The sequence below is a fragment of the Battus philenor genome, unplaced genomic scaffold (genome assembly GCF_028537555.1).
Source record: "Battus philenor isolate CCGP_79_NKW_IND1 unplaced genomic scaffold, ilBatPhil1.0.hap1 SCAF_16, whole genome shotgun sequence".
NCBI classification, from domain to species: Eukaryota; Metazoa; Arthropoda; class Insecta; order Lepidoptera; family Papilionidae; genus Battus; species Battus philenor.
The window spans coordinates 8,482,501-8,504,297 of NW_027181678.1; the positions used below are offsets into that span (position 1 = coordinate 8,482,501).

Below are 21,797 nucleotides of genomic sequence, written 5' to 3' on the forward strand. Positions count from 1 at the left end.
TTGAGCATATATGACGGGTTATAATGACAAAAACTTCCTAAAGTGAAAGCTAATAATAAATGTCATTTTTTTGTTTCATAACAGTTAAATTACAAAATCGTGTCTATGATGAAGTGTTTGAACAATAACAGCTAAAGATGTGTTTAAAATAGTTCTCACCGCATTTCTGCCATCTGACGTATAGCTTCAGTTACCACAGCTACGCCTAAATCACTCGCAAACAAATTATCATATTCGCTAGTTTCCTCTTCTTCGTCTGAAATTATAAAAAAATCCTCCAATTAGACTTCACTGAGCATACAGAATAACTTGTATCATAACTTTAATCCTGCATTATGAAATAAACTTGATAATAGTTGTATAAAATCAATAATATGTAGTATGTATATCTAAAAACTCACTCGTAATTTATAAATATGAGTATTTTGTTTTGTATCCTTAAATGTACTAGAGTTCAAGAAGCTTTTTCTTCTTTTAAGCCCAAAAATGCTCTTTGTAAAGCACAGGCCTCACACAACGACAGCCACGATGTCCGGTAATGTGCTGCCCTCATTCAGCGACATTGACTACGTCGTCGGTCGGTACCTTGACATCTACCCACGCTGTGTTTACCGGCTCGTGGTCGCCACTCCAGAACTTTTCTGTCCCAGAGGCCATTGGTTGCACGAACTATGTGCCTTGCCCACTGACACTTCAGACAAGCAATTCTTGCTTCCGTGCATGCTAGGGGTTAACGCGCAGAGCCAAACCTACTTTTAAGTTAGAAAATTTCGAGGGCTCTCTGGGCAGGCGGCTATAACGTGTTACCCGTAACTATACTGTCGTTTGCATACAAACTCTTTAGATATATACGTTTTTACAGCATAATCTGTCTTTTATAGTATGACTGGAACTGCTGTGTAGTGTATTAGTAGTGCTATAGCTCAGATATTTAGTCATGCTATAGCTCAGATATTTCACAACACAGCTACAGCATCCTTTCTTCTATAATATAACTAATATACATGCTACAAAGGTGATATGATAACAAAAGAAAAAACTTACTTTTCACCATCTCTATATCGGGAACATCGAGTCTTAAAGCATCATTGAGTTCGAGGACAGCATTTTGCAGATCCTTGATAGGCTCTAATATAGACGTCAACTCATCTATTTGCTGCGGTGTTAAAGTCTGGTGATATGAGAAATCTTACGTTTATACAATTGAAATTGATAAAAATGCATTTCGTAAAAGATAAATGTAGATAAATACTGAATGGACTAAACGTTGAATAACCAGAATGAAAACAGATGGTGCGCGTACCGGGTGCGATTGGTTTTGCGCAGCCGGCGCAGGCGCGAGCAGCAAGTGGAGCAGCCGCGGCAGCAGGCGGTGCTGCGGGGCGGCGCACGCGAACAGCCGCCGCTCCAGTTCAGCCGCGCCCGCGCCCGTCGCCGCCCGCTCCCAGCGCGCGCCCGCACACACCACACGCACCGCCTCCGCCGACAGCTCTCCCGTTTCGCGCCCTGTTCATATTAGAACCATAGTTACTGTTCATAAAATGCATTGGCTCCGAAGCAGTGGATTGATATTTCTTAATGTAACAAGAGGTGTCACGATGGATGCGCAAGTCCAAGATCATTATAGATATCTTAGAAGTTTGAGCGATAGTAATATCTCCTGGAGTGATTGTAGAAAATATATGTGGTGTGAAGAAAGAAAAAGGAAATGTAAGATGAAATAGGGTGTGCAAATTTTTGACTAACTTGAGAAATAAATCAGTATGGTATACAATCCATATTTTACAATATTTAAAATATAGGTAAAATATCATTTCGTCCAAGTTTCAGCACAGAGCCTTTATCGCGTAATCATAAGCACATGTATTTAATATATTTTATAGTGTTTTCTTAGGTACACTTAGTGGTACTTTAATTCTAACTTCCATTCGTAACAGGCAGTCATGCGAATATACAATATAAATATTTTAATAAAATAATTATTTAGCGATAATGAATGTTATGTTCATAAATTGACGATTTATTTAAGATGTAATAGGATTTTTTGTAATTAAGATTTTTCTGCAATATATGTATTGTAGAAAAATCTTACTAAGACTGATGTAAAATATTTACCACTTTCTGGCAATGTTGAATCAGGGCACAACATCATTCTTTCCAGAGGTTCTAGTTCGCGTACAAGTGAAATGCCGGCGCGTCTCACCACCGCACACCACCATCCACTTTCGGTGTTGCTTTTCTAGAGAAATATTGATTATTACTAAATAAACAATACTAAACTTAAAATACAAATGATACATTTGACTTTAAACTCACATGGGTGGACACCATTAAACCAAGTGGTTTTTGAAGATTTTCCATATATTGTAAACACCAACTGTATAAATCTGACCAGCATCTGAAATATTACAAACACCATACAATAAGTTATCAAATATAATTAATACTGTTATATTTTATCTCCGCAACATCAGTAACAGGAACTCAGTGGAATGTAATATTTTCAATTACATCTTATCTTGCCATTTACAAAAATACAAATCACAAATAAATACATAATATTTCATGTAGCCTGTAAATTTAGCAACGTTGTTTTACATGACAAAATTCAATAGAGGTACACCGAAACATGTAAGTAATTATAGTCTTCGATTACACACTTGTGCATCAGGTGGGAGTGATCAGGAGTTGCGGTGCGTGCAGTGAGAGTGCGCAAGCGTGATTGTACGGCGGCCACTGCGGCTTCACCCAGTTCTCCGTCGCCGCTTACCACCGCCCCCGCTTCACCGCCACACCAGGTCCGACGGTATATCTAAAACAAAAAAAACGTTAAGGATGAGCGGTGAACATAAATATAAAACTACCTACCTTATACGCGTGAATGTAATGCTGGTAAATGCTGCATGTTGAATGTATGCTGAATGATAGAAAACATGAAGGATGAAAGAGGGAGTAAAGAGAGAAATTGTGAAAGATGAGAGAAAGAGGGTGAAAATAGGAAGGTTTCCCTGTTCCAAAATAAGATGGGTGAAAGAGTATTTTTAAAACCTAAAATATAAATAAATGAAACAAATATTTAACAAAAAAGTTTTTTTTTATCTAACTTGCTCCGCTGCCTAAATGGCATTTGCAGATTCCGTGGATGCATAGGGGAACGACACTGAGGATACTTAGCCTAACATCTCTTGTACTAAAAAAACGAATACAGTTTTAAACATACATTAACATATATTTATATATAAGTTTTGCTAGATTCGAATTGTTAATTTCATCGAGTAGAAACTGGCAAGAAACTCGTTAATAACAGTTTTAAAGCGAATTTCTAATCCCAGACATGTTTATCTTCTATATAAATGATAATAAAATGATATGCTTTATTGATCAATGTTGCATGAGCTTTGAATTTTATCGCGGTTAAATTTAAAATAACTTTTTTAATCTTATCGAACACTAGAGTTTAAAAAAACTTTTCAAAAATAGATTCTTAAAAGCGAAAAAAATTAATTAAAAATGTATCATTATGTCGTTTACGTCATGTACACGTATACATGAAGCTCTACAAACTACTACTCTGTATTATGGATTAAATCTCTATTTATATTATTCATCTAACTTTATTTTCTTTTTATATTTAAGAAATATTTTGAGTGCTTTTAAGTATATTAATTAGAGATTATGAATTAGAGTTAAAAATAAATGTATAATTCCAAATATATATACGCGTGCAACTAAATCGACTGAAGCCTGGTTCGGACTATGTATATGTAAATGTATATTTTCTGAACGTCCAGACTTTAAGCTTTAAAATAACATTAGTATCACTTAAAGACGCCTAGGAGTTTTTAAAATATCGTTATATCCAGGTGAGCATCGACAATTTACTTAGTGCCAAAGTTTCAAGTTGCACCTCCCTATAAAAGCTCCCGGAAACAACGCACCCTTTTCACTTGTTAATCAAAAGTTGACTTGATTATTTCTCTGTAAGTTAAGATCTGTAAAGATCAAGCAAAATGGATACTATACCCGAAGAAAACTTAAGTTGTACTACTGCAACAGGGATTCAGCTAGCGGAAAATCGCTCGCCCACTAAACCTGAGCCAAACTGCTGTATCGGTATACAGAGGATTTCTGGAGACTGGCTCCTTCACTGGAAAGCGAAATTTCAGTCCGAAAAAGATGAGTCGACCAGTCCCAGTAATCGCCAACTAACCGACGATTGAAGTACGAGCAGTGAAACAAAAAATTGGTTGAAATGTGCTTCCTAAAGATCAAACAAAATATATACAATTATATAAAAGTAAATCGAAAACAAAAGAAACATGAACAATGACCTGACGATGTTGAATGTATTACACCAGCTTATATTTTCGTATACCTACATTTATGATAAAAACACATATAAGCAAAGCGCATGCCTCTGACCATCTAGTAGATATCAATTAGTCAATACATCAATACAATACGTCAGGCAGCACATCTGACATAGGTTTTTTTTTAAATTTATTAGCTTGAAAAAGCAGTAAAAGCCAGTAAGTAAATTGGATAAAAATGCATACATGCAAACTTGAAATAAATACTCAATACAAAAACTTACAACTAGAGCTTTCTTAATAACGGCTGGTGGAAAGAGGCCGGGCGCGAGCAACCGGTCGCGATATTGTTGGTGCGACGACAGTTGCGGCAAAGGGGGTGGCGCCTCACGGCTTGCCACGCAACGCCATGACACCTCTGCACCCAAACTGCTACCTGTATTCAACAACAACTTATTAATATAATGTTTCATTTATAATGTTGTGCATCAAAAATGCGGTGTTGTTATAAGAAAATATTTATCTGAAAAGTAAGTTCGGTATTAAACATGGAAAAAAAATCAGTAATTTTAAAATCAAACACACTTAGCAAATTAACGGCGATATCTAAATTCAATTCCTTCATACCTGAATAATTGTAATTGCCAAACTAGGTTAATATCAAAAAATGAACTAATCATCACTCAAAGGTTAATAATAATGAGGTAAGAGTTTGTTCACACAGGGGCAGAATGCCAGTTTACATATGTCGTTTGCAGGACGAGGACATATTCTTTTGCTATTATGTTCTATTATTCCTGTTTACTCTACAACCTCACTATTGTTGGTTGGATATATGTTTACAAGTTGTATCAAACAAATTTTAAAGGACTTAGAAGCTAAATAATAATAATGAATGCCATGAACAGGGAGAAAATAAAAGAAAATTTTATTCTTGATGTGATTCTTATAACATGTAACAGAAACTAACATACAACATTATAACACCAGGTATTTTTTTTTATTTTCTTACTTGTTATAACAGTGTCACCATCTGGCTGATTCCAAAGTGCCCATATGACATGATTACCATCTCCGTAACCGATAGTGTAGTCTAATAGATCTAGCTGTAACATAAAAAAATGTAAAATGCAAAGAAGTGCTCAATATGATTAATATGCTCAACAAAAAATATTTCATTACATAATTATAAATTAAATTTTTAATTTGATTAAATTTTTAAAGAAAATATGGCTAAAAATTATCTACGTATTTTTAACTAGATAAAAAAAAATTGTTCAAATTTTACCTGGGGACCAAATACTTGGCAAACTTGAGAGAATTTCACTGCACCACCACCTCCATCATGCATTTTTATAACAACAAATTCACAATCATGAGGAAATGACAAATATGCAACTAATAAAATACTTCTATCTGTACTGATAATGCTTTTCAGCATATGACCTTGAGCTGTAACAAAGTAGATTTATTAATAAACTGAGGAACCTAGCCGATTTTAATGAAGGATAGCAATGGTTAAGATTATTTTACTCATTAATTTTGTGCAATTATAAAAGGAATGCAATATGCTTTTATTTGTACAAGATGAAGTATATGAATAGAAAACACATAACCTACGTGGAGGTTTAGGTCTAACTAAATTCTGTGATAGAGGTGAAGAAACAGCAGCAGGAGTTCCACCGTCATCTAATGTCCAAGCACGTAGACATGTATCGCCACAAATTGCTACCACCAATCCATTGGAAATCACCACACCATATGTTTCCACACCATCTGCATTGCTTTTTCCCCTAAAATTATTCTTTTTAGTTATAACAAACCTTCAAAGTGATTAACAGACAATTGTACATACAAAAGTTCTTGTATATAATTCTTCTTTACCTTAAAGCCCCAGTAATACCAGACAAAAATCTTGGAACAGTAGATTCTCGCTTGAGTAAAGTTGTAACAGCTGAACCTGCCACTGGTAACTTCACAAGAAGTAAGCCTCCATCACCTCCATGCCCAAAGGCTAGGGCAAAAACGGCTTCTCCACTTTCACGGAGCAAAGATGCACAAGTATGAGCAACACCAGTAGCTGAAATTCAACATTTGACAATTCAGAGGTGGTTAAAAAATACATATTTGAGTTTTTTGGTTCACTGATGGGAGATGTCATTTGTAAGAGTTTAAGTTTAACCCTGTCTCTTTACTATAAAAATTATGTATGTTAAATAGGGAGGCATAAGAATCTTAGAAAGGCTAAGGTGGGGCAAGGTTAAAAAATACTATTCAAGATAATATAACATATTGAAAACTACCCAAGTTACTTTTCAATATAGAATGTCACATTTATGAATACATATTTGAAATATGTCAAATACATGAAATGGGTTTGTGTTGTTTTATGACAATAAAACATATTTCTGTAACTAAAAGAAACAAATAATTTAGGATAGTTTAACAAGAAATTTATGCAGTTATTACACTATGTGATAACATTTAAACATTCTAAGTACTGTTTTGCTTTACCAAACTTGTGTAGGTGCACAATAACTTGCATCTTTCACTGCTGACTTGACTTGCACATATTTTCAAAAGGTTTTACATAACAGATCGAGGTTTGGGAGATAGAAAAGTACTTACTTGTATTTGAGTATTGATTTAAAATGTAGTAATTGTTTGGATTGTTCACGGCAGTAGTATCATGAAATATGGATACTGAAGTATTATTTATTGATCCAAATGTTGACTGAAATATAAATATAACATAATAACTAAAAAGTGAAAGAATAATAGTTAAAAATAAATAGGCACGGGTTGCATATTCATAGGATCAGCTCAGGCATACATTGAGAAATCTATAACAAAATTACTATAGGCAATGCCTAAAAATAGTGATTAGTAATATTTTAAATTAACAAATACCCCAGAACCAATATTTCGAAAAATGTGCAAATTCAAACTTCTACATAAACCTCATTTCACTTCCTATAAAATTTATGTTCCTAATCAAAATATTATAAAGGCAATAACATGATAATAATTAAATGATAGTTTAATAACTTGAACCAGAGAAGTTTCAAAATACATTGAAGGTTATCAAAAATGATATGTGATTATTACATTTTCATTAATCAATTTAGCTTTTCAAATCAAAATGTTCATGTGTTCTACCAAGTCCAATTTATTACCCCTTCATGCAGAAATTGTTTTCTGGTGAAATAAGTTTGAATCTAATCAGATCCATTCCAAATGAAGACCCATAGAAACTTTTTAATTTGTAAATCTACTTTTATCATCTTATAGAACTTAGTAACTTACCCTCCTTTCCAAAGACTCCGGATGTGGAAATACAAGTCTATGCACAGATGAAACAGTGGCAGCCAAAATAATTATTTCTTGTGTTGCTGATCTTTCATAAAATGTCAAGCTGTTTAATGGTGGAGTTCCAGGAGCTACTTTACAGCGCAAATTTGAAGCCGATAAATTGACATCAAGTGAAGCTTCCGACAACTCTATAGCATCTGAAGTTGTTTGCCTAAAATTAATATCGTAAAAATAAATGGTTCTAAAGTGTTGTATTAATATTTGTATAATTTTCAATATATACCAGTAGATAAAACGATTTCTTGTATTAGCCTTTTTAGAATCTTGATACCAGTACCCGCCAGCCTTTTGTGGCAGCTTTATATCTTGTAATGTACTATGAGTACCACCTGATAAAAAAAAAGCATAAAAATAACTAAACACCATAATTTCTGCTATTAAACAGTAGTTGGCGAGAACACAAACCCGTGTTTAATACAATTTCTTTCCATGTTTCGGGATCATTATGATTAGGGGCAATTTCTTTAAACTCCACAGGCATACATTCCATAACCTCCATAATTAAAGATCACTCTTAGAAAACCTAAAACTTTGTTTACAGATGTAAAGAACCTAAGTTTTTTTTTTATTGTAAACTACTTAAACAGTTATTTATTTATTAAAAGATGTGGAGACAACCTTGCCGCTTTATTTTGAATGACAGTTGTTAGTTGTTTGAACTAGCTAAATATTCTACTTAAAGTTTGCTAATTACTACTAAGAGTACTAAATATAAATTCACTAGTTTTTAAATATCTTCCTAAAATTAAAGTTATGGTAAAATCAAAATTTCTTTTCTAACTGGTTTTCATTTATTTTATAAAATTCAAGACTATTATATTATTCAAAACGTTATTGTTATAATATTTAATATTTATTTATTTTGAGCGTATAAAGCAACGTTTAAAAAATTGGTGATTTATTGGTCTAATATTGTTTTATTTCGATTATTTCTGTATTTAAGCGAACCATGATCTAAAAACAATAATAAAATAATTTTCATTGTGATGTAGATTCCTTTTTTATATTTTTGCCAACACCACTTTTTTAACAGAAACAATAATAAAAATCCTTTTTTCTTTATAAAAACTAAGACATTAAAATAAATCAAACCGAACATTCTATTTAACCGTTTTTGTAAGGTAAGTATAACTATAAAAAAACTGGAAAATTAGTACGAAAACTTAATTGAATATAGATGGCGATATTTAAAAATTTCGGTTTTTATATTGTTACTGTCAAAGGACGGTTATTGTCATTTGATGTTAATTTTCACCGGTGAATGAACAGTACTGTTTATGATTTTGGCTTTCAACTTTTACATTTAAGTTTCACAAAGAATTTATTTTAAATATTTCACAGAAAATCACAAAAATGGTTTTAGCCCATAATGTTAAAGAAAGAGAACGTACTCAAGACATTCGTATCAATCAAGACATTACTTTCGATACGATGCTGCTTACTCCCTGCACTTTACAAGGACTAAAAGATTCAGGATTTTATAAGCCGTCACCAATTCAGTTACATGCTATACCACTAGGAAAGTGTGGATTTGGTGAGGTTCAAATTTGAATTTTTGTGAGTTTTTCATCAATAATAGATATCTAAAATTATCTAAGAAATGTTTATATTGCAGATTTGCTCTTAGAGGCCAAATCTGGAACTGGAAAGACTGCTGTTTTTACAATAATAGCACTAGAGAAGATAGATCTTACTAAAGGATTGCAAGTAATAATCCTTGCACCTACTAGAGAAATAGCGATGCAGATATGTGATGTATTAAGACAAATAGGTGCTACTTTTAAGGGTAATAAAATTTAAACTTTTAAAGGCAAATATTTATAGTTAAATAGCTATTTAGCACTCAGTGGTCTAACAATTTTTATCTTCAACAATGTATCTTGTAATAATGTGTGGTATTATCAATATAAGAGTTCATGTTGATCCATTACCTTATTTTTCATATCATTCAAGTTCTTGGGTTAATTGGTAAGATGAGGCAATGCTGAATAATTGAACAAAAACAGTGGTAACACTTTTCATAGATGATATTCGATGTACCCATCTTAGATACACATAAACCTGTTTTGTGTGATACATGAAAATTTTCGTCATATTGGAACATAATTGATGAAGGTATTATATGAACTTAGGAATATGTACATTTACCTATTAAGATGTGTATAAGTGTCTAGTGAAAAATTATTCTTTACAAAACCAAAAGGAATTTTTTCCTCTTTACCAGAAGAAAGTGTATGGTATCAGACTACTAAGAATGATGGTTAGATGTTTTAACAATTCCTAGTTATTTCATAAGATATTAAATCATTTTCTATCTAATACTTTTTATGCAGTCCCTATTCACTGTATGAATACAGGTCATATATTAAGGTTGTAAATATACCTAATATTTACATAAAGAAACTAGCAAGCCTGTTTTTAATCTTCTACTTGATGACGCAATGAATCCTTAACCTATAGCTATTGTATGTCAGTATTTTGTTGTGTTTATATTTAAAAATAATTAATGTTAATTTGTATATTATACAATAGATTAATTTATTTGTATTAAAAATTTTCAGGTCTTTGTGTAGAAGTTGTAATGGGAGGGCTTTCTGTATTCGAAGATATTGAAAAATTTAAGAAAAATGTACATATTGTTGTTGCAAGCCCAGGGCGTTTAAAACATTTGCTTCAAGATAAACATATTGATACTACTGCAGTTAGACTGTTGATTCTCGATGAAGCTGACAAATTAATGGAAAAAAGTTTCCAGTCTGATATAAATTACATACAACAAGCATTACCTAAACAAAAGCAGGTTATAATGAGCAGTGCAACATATCCAGAGGATTGCAAAAATTTAATTAAAACATTTGTACACAATGCGCAACATATATGTCCAGATAATAATAATGTGCTCTTAGGAATAGAACAGAAAGTAACCTTAGTTAAGCACAATAGCAATATTGTAAGACAAACACAGCTTAGATATACAGAATTATTAAGAATTTTAGCAAACAGACAATTTAAACAATGTCTTATATTTTGTAATTATCAAGCTAGGGTTGGTGAATTATATAAAATGTTAAAAAAAGAAAATTGGCCAGCTGAGCAACTTTATGGTCAACAAAATCAAATGGATAGATTAGATGCATTGAAAACTTTACAAGAGTATAAATGCAGATTATTGATTTCAACTGACCTTGCAGCAAGAGGAATAGATGCCTCAAATGTTGATTTAGTTATTAATTTTGAACCTCCAATAGATTGGCAAACTTACTTACATAGAATAGGTAGAGCAGGAAGATTTGGTTCATATGGTTTTGCTGTGACTATATTAAGTGAAGGTGCTGAACAGGAAAAATTTAAATCATTATTGGAATCTATTAAACCTGATTTCCAGTTAACCGATTTGTGGAGCAATGCCCAATTTTGTATTAATAATAATTTCACAGATTTGTGCTTAACTCAAGAAATTAATATTGATGATTTGAACAAAGAAAATATATTAAATAATAATGAGACAAACAAATTGGAATTGTGGGATGTATTAACTAGTGATGGAAATAAACCTTACTTAGTGGAAAGTTTTGGCAGCCTGTTTAATGAACTTGAATCCTGTGAGAAATTAGAACCATTTAATGAGTTATTGGAGTCATTTAACATAAATGAAAACAGTGTTAATCATGAATTAGAATATTTAAACACCTCTAATAAAAATTGCAATGCACAAACTTTTGAACATCCAGAACTTACTAACAGCAAAGGTGAATTTAAAATTGAGCAAGTGTGTAGCAATGAGACATTAAAAACGGTTAATAATGACATATCCAAATTTGGAACAGAAAGCTGTAAAATTGATTTAGGTAACAAAGAAAACTTTGATAAGCAAACAGGAAATCACCATAATTTAACAAATTCTGCAAAATACGAAACTAAACAAAGAAATGAAATAGAAATAAATAGAAACAAGATGGAATCTCCTGCTCTTGAAAGTAAATTAAAAGTTCCTAATCATCATAACTCGGAAGACTCAAATTACAAGGGTTTGAAAAGTAAGGAATCTCAAAATAATACTGTAGCAGAGTCCGAAGTCATATTTGAAACACTAGCTGATTTTGATTTACCAACGACATTTGGTAGTTCAAAACACTTGAATTCACAAAATAAATTGGTTTCCACATCTAGCAATATAAAAAATGGTTACGGCATGTGTAAAAAAAATAGAAACTTAAAGCGAGGACCTGGTAAAATAAGTGAAAGTAGTGATACATTGAATGAAACAATTACAAACAAATACTCTTTAAAAAATAATGCCTCAAATTTAGATGAAAATATTGCAGCACCATGTAATACCAAGAACTATTTATATAAAACTAAATCAAAAAATTCACCAAAACCATTAATTGATTATGAGGAAGAAATACCATCTACTTCTAAATATGTCAACAGACAAAATGAGCCCCAGTATTACCAAAAGCATAACCAGCTTGAAAACCAAAATACTAAGCAATATTATAATCAAATGTACATTAAGTGGTATAATTTATTAAAACTACGAGTGAAACATTTAGAATTTAATACATACATAAATGAACTTAAAAATATTAAATAGTAAGAATAACATTTTTAGCAGTTTTAAATATTATAAATTATTAAATGTATCTGGTTTTTATTTTTGGACTGCAATTTTTTGTTGAATAGCAAGGATGTTGTCCTTAATATTATATACCGTTTTCCAAAGCTTTTGACAATAAAAAATTCACTCTTTTTTTCCCATAATCCATTATTTAAATTAATCTTGTGTTTTGCAGCATTTGTTTTTAGTCAGGTCTTTCAAAATTATGCTATCCTTCTATATTAATTTCATATCGATGTTGGAGCTACTTTTGTAAAAATAAATAATGTAGAATTTCTGGGTACTGTCTACACTGACAGAGCAGCTGATAGACACAAGGTCGAAATGACATTTTAAAATGACGATTTACTTTTTCCAACAAAAATATTCTTGTTTATTATAATAAAACAATCTACTCTGATGAAACCTGCATAAATATATTCATAAATTGGCTGTTCGAACTGTTATCCGTCGCCAAAAGGTCTCTTTGACGTAACAATTTGAATACCCTCACATTGCTTTCTTCAAGCAATTTTGACATACATTAAGGTGAACGATTTGCAAGAAGAACTGTAAGCTTGGAATGGAATCGAACTAGTATTTAACCAGTGAGAGGCTAGCATGAGTAATTAAGGCTAAACTTCCTATTGTATTAATAACAGGTACAAAATATTATTAAACCGGTATTCAGATTATTAAATAAAAGGTGAAATAAAACAATACATCTTTTACATTATAACATCTCATTTTCCATTGTACAATGAATGTCTACTTATAAAATAAGATTTAAACAATTTAGGTTCCTACATAATACACACGTCAATACTAAAATATCAATTTAAATGATTTGAACAAGAAATCAAAATAAAAAAATACAATACCACATTTACAACACCCATCGAATAATTAACTTGTCATAAAATGGTTCCTCATAAATGTAATAAGAATGTCGAAAAAAATGTTAAATAGGAAAGGATTTAACTTTAGTTTCCTTTAAATCAAATGCTTCACAAACTTAAAATGCTTTAATTACCAGTAATATAACTCATGTCCTATTAAGTCTAAGGGGAAAAATATCTGGATTTCAGTTGCAGCTGTCATACTTTATAAAGGATCCACTTAAGTCTTTACAGATTAAGATAGTGCATATTTAATCTACAATTAAATCATAGATGACATATAGACTCATCCAATATTTTCATTATTGCTTTAGGTATTATCATTATTACAACCATTTTACTAAAGTCTGGATAAGTCACATTTTTTCAACAATATTAAATACAATAATTTAATAAAGTTATAGTTTTCTTATATACATGAATTATACATATACTACACATACACGAAAGAAAACTTTTCAGATTAATTACATGCAACATTATCCATTAAACACTAATCTGAATATGGCATACCCTATAGAATGAAACAAGGTAAAGAGACACCATATATCCACAAATAAACCTTCAGATCAATCTTTATTGAAACTGTAAGGACATGTAACATTTTCCTAAATATTAATCTCAACAGATTTAACCATGTTTTGTTTAACCATAGGCATTCACATTTATATAACTTGAAGCTGTAACAAATTCTTTTAGTAATCTCCATTGTTTTGCGAAACTTAAGCAGCTGGTTTTTTTTAATTGTTTATTTGATGATAGTTAAATTGTAATATACAATTTTAGACTCGATACAAGTGAAAGAAAATAGTAATTGATTTTTATCTTTCACTATTTTAACAATACACTTGGAGGAATAAAAAACTATTTATTTAAAGTGTGGGTGGTGGTTTCTTGTGCATGTTTATTTTATATTGAGTTATAGTTTTTAATCATTAAGTAATTCTTGTAATAATGACGTTTATAAAATTTTCAGTACGAAAACTTACATTATGTCTGAATTTTCTTAGAAACAACGGTATAAAAATGCATGGCGACAGAAACATAATCACGAAATATTACATATTGTGGACTAGAGAATGTACAAAAAAGAACGAATATCATACATTTTTTGGACAATATTTGTATTAATTATCTTATATAATAACTGATGTTATTTATAAATTTGTCAGGCAATATTTTAAATAATTAAGCTACTATTACCATTTTACAGGTTTATATTAATTTATTGACTAGATTAACTTTGCAGGTCTTAAGACTAAACTTGAATATGTCATTAGCATCACTACATTCCCATGGTTTGAATTAATTTTTACTAGTCGGATCATTTCATCCTTTACTTAAGTGAAGAGAGAATTGATACATCTGTAGACATTTATATAAATACTCTACCAGTTGTTATGAATAAAACAAAAGTAAAAAAAAATACATGTCTTTGCGACTAGAAATCTATAGCAAGAAAATTGCTAGAAAATTAGGATTATTTATAGCAGTTTTATGATATCTAAAATTTTTTGTGAACAGTTTTTATGTGTTGTTATAAATTTATTAAAACATATTCTCACTACGTTTGATTACAAGATTAGTGTGTTCTAGATTAGCAGTGATATTCATTGACTTGATACAATCACACACACTCACAACAACACAAACATACAAATTTCGGACGGTTTAGCAATTCACACATAAACATAGCCAGTATAACTTAAGCACAAAGTATAAATTTATTCAGTTACACTGACTAAATTTACATATTGACTAGTTTAAATAATTAATAAATAAATATAAATTAAAATAAATTACTCTTATATGTTTTAAGATTGGTCATTTTGTTGAATTATTACTAAAGATGAATGTAACATAATTTTTATGCTTATAAAATTTATCTTTACTACCAGGTCACAGGGAAAGACTAGACTAAACCAACGATAAATAGATTATATAAGATGATTTTAAAAATTGTGTTTAAAAGTTTTAACACATGGACACATAAAACTTTACTACAAATCTAACATTAAAACATAAAAATGAGCAAAAACATTATCAAAGTTCTTATATAGGCTGTTGAGATAATTAATTAAATGTACACTGGACATATGTTTCTATACTTTTAAGGAGAATTTGTGAAAAAATTCATAAATTGTCTAAATTGTTCATCCGCCAATAAATAATATATTTTGTGCTATTAAGTATCATTATTAAAACTGACCTAACAAGAAACTTCTTCCTCCATAAATTTAAATAACAAATATTAGAACTGTTAGGATGTAGATAAAAATAATTCAGGGAACCAGTAATTGTAGTCTACACGGGAAAAAATATAATTTCATGTAAAATAAAATGTTTTAAAATATAAAACTACATCCATTTTTCAACAGAAAAAATAAACAAGTTTACTAAAGCGGCGCATATAGTAAAAATATGTAATAATAATTATTATTAAATAATTTGCACATACTTTGTAGCTTAATAAAGTATTACGTACGTGCAGAATATGACTTTAAAATGAAATCAAATATTTGCACAGAAATAAAATATATAAGCTCAAAAATTCGACTTTGATTTTGATAATTTATTATACTCGTAAGAATCGGATATTCATTTAAATTTGTAAGTAAAGTAGGTCAATATTAATAATTTCGTACAAAGAAATAGAATATTGAATGAACTATAATGTTTCAAAATAATAAATTAGTTTGTCCTTTGAATAATAACTTGACCGCAAGTAATGTCCACCACTAGGTTAGAATTTAAAATATTCGATTAATAAATAAAGTTTAAATATCCAAAATTTCAGGCACCCATTTCATATTCATTGTGTATTGATCTATCTTTTATCAAACAGTTTCACACAATGTAATACAAAAATATGTCTTTATGTCCCTTTTCTAAAAGTTTTATTAGGGAACAATAATATTTGAGCATTCTATAATTCTTAATATAAAGCAGGTGAATTGATAGCAGTTCTATTGTAAACTTTGTATCAGTACAAAAACTGATGGTGTAGTAGCGTCAACATTGAGTTTTTAAGTAGATATAAGTTGAACTATATCCATTCAAACACTAATAACATTTTCAAAGCGCACAACCTTTTTTAGGTTATGAAATCGTAAAAATTGATGTATATAATATTAATCTAATTATATTGCTGCCACAGGACTAAGGATAGCAATATTTATTTTATTTTCAAATGGCTATGATGTATAAAGACTCGTACTATCGTTTTTCTTCTCAATGGTACGAGTTTTATATATTTATTAACATAGTGTTGATTTCTACATTTTATTATTCTAAACAATAATTCACATTTCACAACAAGCTGTGATATATTCTCTGGCATTCTTAAGTGTGACTACAAACAGTATTAAATATTTAAAAAATACACGGTGTATTAATTTAAACGAATAATTTGCAGAAATGTAAATGTTATTAATTTTAACAACAACTACTTTTATAAAAGTCAATAAAACTATTTCACAATTAAACAGGCTTAGTGGGACGAATAAACGTCAATTTAATGAACATCTAGAAAAAATATATAAATTAGGTCAAGACAAATTTCCCAATACTCAAATCTTAAACACATAAATGAACGCATAGATCTTTTTTTTATATTTATATTTTTAAATAATGCTTTCAATTAAAATTGACTGAAATCAACTAATCATATATACATTTTGTACACAGGACCATATTGCACATTGTATTCAGTGTGTAAGCCACTGTTAGCGTTATTCTATGATAAGACATCTTGGCAGATGTTCGTGGAGGTAATCGAAAAGCTCCGGAGAAGCCCCGGGACAGTTAGTAAGTTCTAACTCACGCAACTGTCTTAACTGTATGAGGCTTGAGAGTCCACCTGAAGTTAACAGCGGGCATCCTAAGGGCGGAAAATCGGAATTAATATATAAAATAATTAATAATTATCCATAGTCTTGACTCCTTTTTGAACATATAGAAAAAACTGCTACTGAAGATCAGCAGATGTCATTGTATTCCTTTTTTAAGAATCCCTTTTTTGGTGGTTTACAATATTAGACACAATACCTGCTAATGAGAGTAGTTGCAGTGAGCGCATTCCACACAAATGCTGCACCCCGAAGTCGCGCAACTGTGAGCACCAGCGGAGGAATAACGCCACCAACGACTGCATCGTGCTGATGTACCCGACACCAATATCCGTTATGTGCACACATCTGAAGTGACAGTATACGTTTATGTTAATGCAAGCTACCAAATACCCAACAACTACTTCAAAATACCGCAGTGTCTAAAGACGAAGTCTTTAACCAGTGTGTGCTGCCTGTAATGGCTTATCGATCAGAGACGTGGTCGGTTATGGCTGGGTTTTATAAAAAGACTCTTCATGGCTCTCTGTGACCTTGCACACAGAGAGCAATGAAGTAGCTCGTCTAAAATGGCAGTGGGCAGGGCACATCCTTCGAGCAATCGACTGCCGTTAGCGCTAAAAGGCTCGCTAACTGTAATCACGTGCCGGTAGGTGCCGCGTGGGTGGATAGCCCACCAGACGGATTAGGACGGTTAAATTCGCGCAAAGTCGATCTTTGGGGGAGGCCTATACCTTGCAGTGGACGTCTATTAGCTGACATGATGAAGATGGTACCAGCTGCGCCTATAGACTTCATACAGACAAAAGTGGCTTATTGAGTACTAATAAAAACACAAACGATTTTTTATTTAATGCATTAATAATGAAAATAATTATTCAATCTCATGAAATTATAAGGTGCAATATAATTTTTACCAAATTATGATTTTAAAAATAATGATTACCAAAGTCTGTATTGATTGAACAATATTTTTTTTTCAAACTGGTCCAATTAAGCAAAAATCTATATGAAATATTGGCATAAAAGTGTAACTGCGCCTAAATATTCAAAACATGTAATATGTTAGCTTTATGATTAGCTAAGAAGCAAGCACTTCTTTCTAAAGTGCTTGCAGCCTATTCAAAACATGCAATATTTCTCAAGAAATGCTTTTTCTTTGCTGTTCCTGTAATAATTGGGAGTATATACTCTGCATTAAACGTTTAAATAAGGATCTTGATTCGAGCCGCCACATACCATTTTTTTTTCCGGCTTAGGAGGCCGCCGAGCTATTACATGGAGTGATCAGGCCCAAGAGGCTCCAGGAGGGGACCTCGGCTTGAGTTGACCCGTCGATAATGCTCGTTTAGCATTCAGACACAATGGCGCCCGAGAGAGCCGAAGCTCGACTTTTATTGCTATTGCCTCGCTAATAATATTACAACTTTTCGCAAAGCTTTAGCACTAGAAGAAGTGGCGGAAGAAACCCCTGCAACGCTTAGATTTAGTATGATCGTGTGTGATATTTCGTAGGTAAACTTAAAATATAGATATTGATTATGATAGTCGTTGACTAATATTCATGCTAAGTCTGTATCAAAGTGTTACTGTACCTGTCCAGTGTCAGCTCCTCCAGGTGATTAAGATCGCAGGCGATGTATTCGAGGGCATTGTCGGTGACGCGCGGGCACCAGCTGAGATCAAGGCTGCGCAGGCGCGGCAAGTTTTCAGCCAGCAGCTCAACACCCTCGTCCGTTACTTTGCTGCACCCGCTCAGCGACAGCACCGTTAGATTAGGTAGCGAATGAACTATAAAACGAATCAATTCGTTGACTATCACCTATCATTTTCGAAAAACTACAGTATTTAGTTTTATATATCACAGATACATGGAATTTGTTTCAAAGTTAGACATTAATATTAGATATTTAACAAAAGAGCCTTAAAAACTAGTCTCAATATGACATTTTCTTATTTCGACAAATTAATGATTTTATTCAGTTCCTAGACTATCCCGAAAACAAGATTCGCATGTTAATGTTCAAATACATATTGACATTTTAGTAAGTATGACATGCTGAAAAGATAAGTAGTACCTATGTTAACAATGCCGTGATTTGTAAGCTCCCAGCAACTGTGAAGCCGTAACACGCTCAGTGAGGCGCTTTGCTTTGGTGAAAAATAACCCAGCGCTGCGTCCGTCACGTGATACGCTTGCAACGAAAACTCGTAGAGAGAAGGCAGCAGCTGAGCGACAGCACCCACCTGCAAATACTTCCTGTTGTACAATCTGTTTAATATTACCTTAACAGCGCCATAACACATCGTACCGTATTTCCGTAGCTGCTAGCAGTGAATGATTGTGTTAGATTATGTTTTAATGAGTACTTACAGCTTCATCAGCAATGTTAATGCAATCAGTAAGCGTGAGTGAAACTATCCGCGGAGTTAGACATGCCCATAAGCCAGCTTCTGTTATTTCGTTGCAGCCAGTTAGTTCTAACTCAAAAAGTACCTAAAAAGTAAAAAATTATATCAGGTTTCACATACCAATACTCTATAACGGTATAAAAAAGGACATATAAACCAACCTGTAAATGATCTAATATGGTTTCCAATCCCCGATCAGTTATAGTGCATCCTTTCAAGCTGACTGCATGAATGTGGTGAGCTGATATAGGGAACTGTCTTATGAATTCGTTAATGTCGTCGTCGGTGGCGCAAACAAGTACAATCCCTCGAATGCCTCTTCTGACGACAGAGTTATAGAACCTCTGCATGCAACAACCGGAAGCAGAGCGTAATTCGCGGCAGTCTAACAATGCAACAAGCCCGTTCCACCAACGGGGGGAGGAGTATAAAAGATCTCGCCACTTGGTGCACACCTGAGCTAGAGTGCGACGTTCGTTCGAGTTAAAATACAGAAAAAATTTCTCTAGAAATTTGTCGTCCAGGATAATTTGAGGCCAGAGTAAGGGGCGCGGGTCGGGTCGTCGTCGTCTGGGCACGCGGGGGGCGGCGTGAGCCGGGCCACAGAGAGCGTTGGCCACGCGCTCTACCACGCCGGGGGAACGTTTCCGACCACGGAGGCCCAGTCCGGTGATCCGACGCGACAGTTCTGCTGAGGCACGTTCTACCACACCTTGCGCCGACACCGATGACATCTTTACTCGCACGCGCCGGATGGTGTCTGCCGGCCGCCCTCCGCCCGTGCCAGCGCCGCCCGCGCCCTGCTCGCAGCCCGCCACCGCGCTGACGTTCAAATACCACATATAAATTATTGGCAATATATATACAAAGAACTCTGCCCAAGCACCAATAGGGGAAATTATCAAAAATGAAACAAACTTTAAAACATTTTTATTCTAATTCATATGACTATTATGATTGTTGATCAACTAAATTTATAAATAATCAAGTTACTTGATTAATATTTATGTTTTACAATGTGTACTTACTTACACACGCACATTAATATAAAAAGTGGTGGAAACTTTGTGTAGAGTACACACATTACATATTATGATTATTTAGTCATACAATACTTATACAACACTTATGTAGTGGCACAAAGAGTATGAGGTTTAGTTATTTGATTGTTTATAGTTTGTATCTTGCAAACTTACAAATAGTGGTCATGACTTCTTCATCTATCTGTTTTCAATTATTTCTTGGATATATTGGACTAAGTAATTTGGACTATTAAGTTGTATTTGTAATTTTAGTTGAGTTCAGCAACAAAAGGAATAATATTGTACATTGTTACAATATAAAATCGTTATTTGTTTAATTAATAGTATGTATTGGTTATGTAATAACTGATTATAAGACGAGAAATATGTCATTGTATTTAAGCAATAATATTAATTATTAGTATATAACATTATGTTTAAAAATCAGTTTTTTCAAAATTAAAATATGATCAATATTATTTATTAATTAATCATTACGTACAAACCTTGTCATGTGCCTAAATTACTTTTTTCTGCAATAGAAAATATTTTTTACAAATATAATTAAAACGCTGTTTTAATAATTACTGAGGCTTCGAAAATGTCTAAGTATTGTGTTTATAAAATAAGAATTAACTATACGACTTTAAGTACAAACATAAGAAGAAATTCTTTCTTGTTATGAGAAAAAATATGTAAAAAATATCGGTAATTTTTCTGAGAAAGAGAATTTTTGAATTTAATTGAAATTGTCTCAAATAAAAATCGATGTTAATTGGTACAAACCTATAAGTAAGGAACACCGATCACAAAAAACTTCATTTCTTTAGCCCTAAAATATTAAACTCGAGTTAAGTAATCTTTGCAGCACCATTGAAATGTAAAAAATTACGCGTTACGCAAAATAAAATAATTCAAAATGACGAGAAATGACGCTGTCACATCCAGGCACAACCATAGATAACAAGTAAACTAATACATAACTTTGACTTCTGCATTTGTACACCATAGAGAAGAATGGACTACGGAAGTTTGGACACATGTTTATAGTCATAAGAAACAAACCAATTTTCAAGACACTCAGGTTTTGTAGAAAAAATTATGATTTTTTTCAGATTTGAGGTTAGTTAGAATTTATCTAATATTTTAAACAAATATTTATTTTTATACAACCTAGATAATTGTAGTTGCTTTATTGTATGTGCTTGTAAATCACTAGTTGATTTTTAAATCTACGCTTTATTTTGACCTTTATGAAATTCTGCGATAGGCTGTTTACCGCTTTTTTTCTACACCTGAAAAGATGCTATCGATCCAACGTAAATTCCATAAGC

General features: G+C 32.1%; 3 protein-coding genes across 5 annotated transcripts in view; 1 reads left to right on the plus strand and 2 right to left on the minus strand.

Annotated features, from left to right (window-relative positions):
- Nucleotides 1-8,331, minus strand: part of Nup160 (nuclear pore complex protein Nup160) — an 18,143-nt gene extending 9,812 nt beyond the window's left edge. The window contains exons 1-16 of the mRNA XM_068762511.1: nt 8,301-8,331; nt 8,088-8,234; nt 7,906-8,011; nt 7,617-7,833; nt 6,939-7,044; nt 6,195-6,390; nt 5,931-6,103; nt 5,599-5,762; nt 5,323-5,416; nt 4,595-4,746; nt 2,661-2,812; nt 2,317-2,398; nt 2,116-2,239; nt 1,304-1,506; nt 1,045-1,171; nt 160-256 (exon numbers count right to left, since the gene is read on the minus strand). Of these exons, the coding sequence (XP_068618612.1) occupies nt 160-256; nt 1,045-1,171; nt 1,304-1,506; nt 2,116-2,239; nt 2,317-2,398; nt 2,661-2,812; nt 4,595-4,746; nt 5,323-5,416; nt 5,599-5,762; nt 5,931-6,103; nt 6,195-6,390; nt 6,939-7,044; nt 7,617-7,833; nt 7,906-8,011; nt 8,088-8,181 (2,087 nt within the window). The 5' untranslated portion in view covers nt 8,182-8,234; nt 8,301-8,331. The remainder of the gene's footprint in view (nt 1-159; nt 257-1,044; nt 1,172-1,303; nt 1,507-2,115; nt 2,240-2,316; nt 2,399-2,660; nt 2,813-4,594; nt 4,747-5,322; nt 5,417-5,598; nt 5,763-5,930; nt 6,104-6,194; nt 6,391-6,938; nt 7,045-7,616; nt 7,834-7,905; nt 8,012-8,087; nt 8,235-8,300) is intronic.
- A 531-nt stretch (nt 8,332-8,862) lies between these two features.
- Nucleotides 8,863-12,960, plus strand: LOC137919274 (probable ATP-dependent RNA helicase DDX20). Of its 2 annotated transcripts, XM_068762301.1 has the most exons (4): nt 8,863-8,939; nt 9,024-9,216; nt 9,298-9,468; nt 10,244-12,960. In XM_068762301.1, exons 2-4 carry the CDS (start codon nt 9,036-9,038, stop codon nt 12,277-12,279), a joined length of 2,388 nt encoding a protein of 795 aa, XP_068618402.1. In that variant the 5' UTR covers nt 8,863-8,939; nt 9,024-9,035; the 3' UTR covers nt 12,280-12,960. The 2 variants fall into 2 exon arrangements, with proteins under 2 accessions (XP_068618402.1, XP_068618401.1); XM_068762300.1 differs by having other exon boundaries at nt 8,916-9,216.
- Nucleotides 12,961-16,672: 3,712 nt separating this feature from the next.
- Nucleotides 16,673-21,406, minus strand: LOC137919392 (F-box/LRR-repeat protein 16). Of its 2 annotated transcripts, XM_068762456.1 has the most exons (7): nt 21,250-21,406; nt 19,603-20,263; nt 19,404-19,526; nt 19,108-19,276; nt 18,625-18,820; nt 17,229-17,377; nt 16,673-17,061 (listed from the first exon to the last, which is right to left on the minus strand). In XM_068762456.1, exons 2-7 carry the CDS (start codon nt 20,173-20,175, stop codon nt 16,913-16,915), a joined length of 1,359 nt encoding a protein of 452 aa, XP_068618557.1. In that variant the 5' UTR covers nt 20,176-20,263; nt 21,250-21,406; the 3' UTR covers nt 16,673-16,912. The 2 variants fall into 2 exon arrangements, with proteins under 2 accessions (XP_068618557.1, XP_068618556.1); XM_068762455.1 differs by lacking the exon at nt 21,250-21,406 and having other exon boundaries at nt 19,603-20,306.
- Nucleotides 21,407-21,797: the final 391 nt, after the last annotated feature.

What these genes read in the sequence shown, in the direction of transcription:
- LOC137919392 (XM_068762455.1), bottom strand. Translation starts at nt 20,283, where the DNA reads ATGTGGTATTTGAACGTCAGCGCGGTGGCGGGCTGCGAGCAGGGCGCG. An exon ending in CCATATTAGATCATTTACAG is followed by an intron (nt 19,527 to 19,602) that starts GTTGGTTTATAT and finishes TTTACTTTTTAG; the next exon opens with GTACTTTTTGAGTTAGAACT. An exon ending in TCACGGCATTGTTAACATAG is followed by an intron (nt 18,821 to 19,107) that starts GTACTACTTATC and finishes TTCGTTTTATAG; the next exon opens with TTCATTCGCTACCTAATCTA.
- LOC137919274 (XM_068762301.1), top strand. Translation starts at nt 9,036, where the DNA reads ATGGTTTTAGCCCATAATGTTAAAGAAAGAGAACGTACTCAAGACATT. An exon ending in ACTAGGAAAGTGTGGATTTG is followed by an intron (nt 9,217 to 9,297) that starts GTGAGGTTCAAA and finishes TTTATATTGCAG; the next exon opens with ATTTGCTCTTAGAGGCCAAA. An exon ending in AATAGGTGCTACTTTTAAGG is followed by an intron (nt 9,469 to 10,243) that starts GTAATAAAATTT and finishes AAAAATTTTCAG; the next exon opens with GTCTTTGTGTAGAAGTTGTA.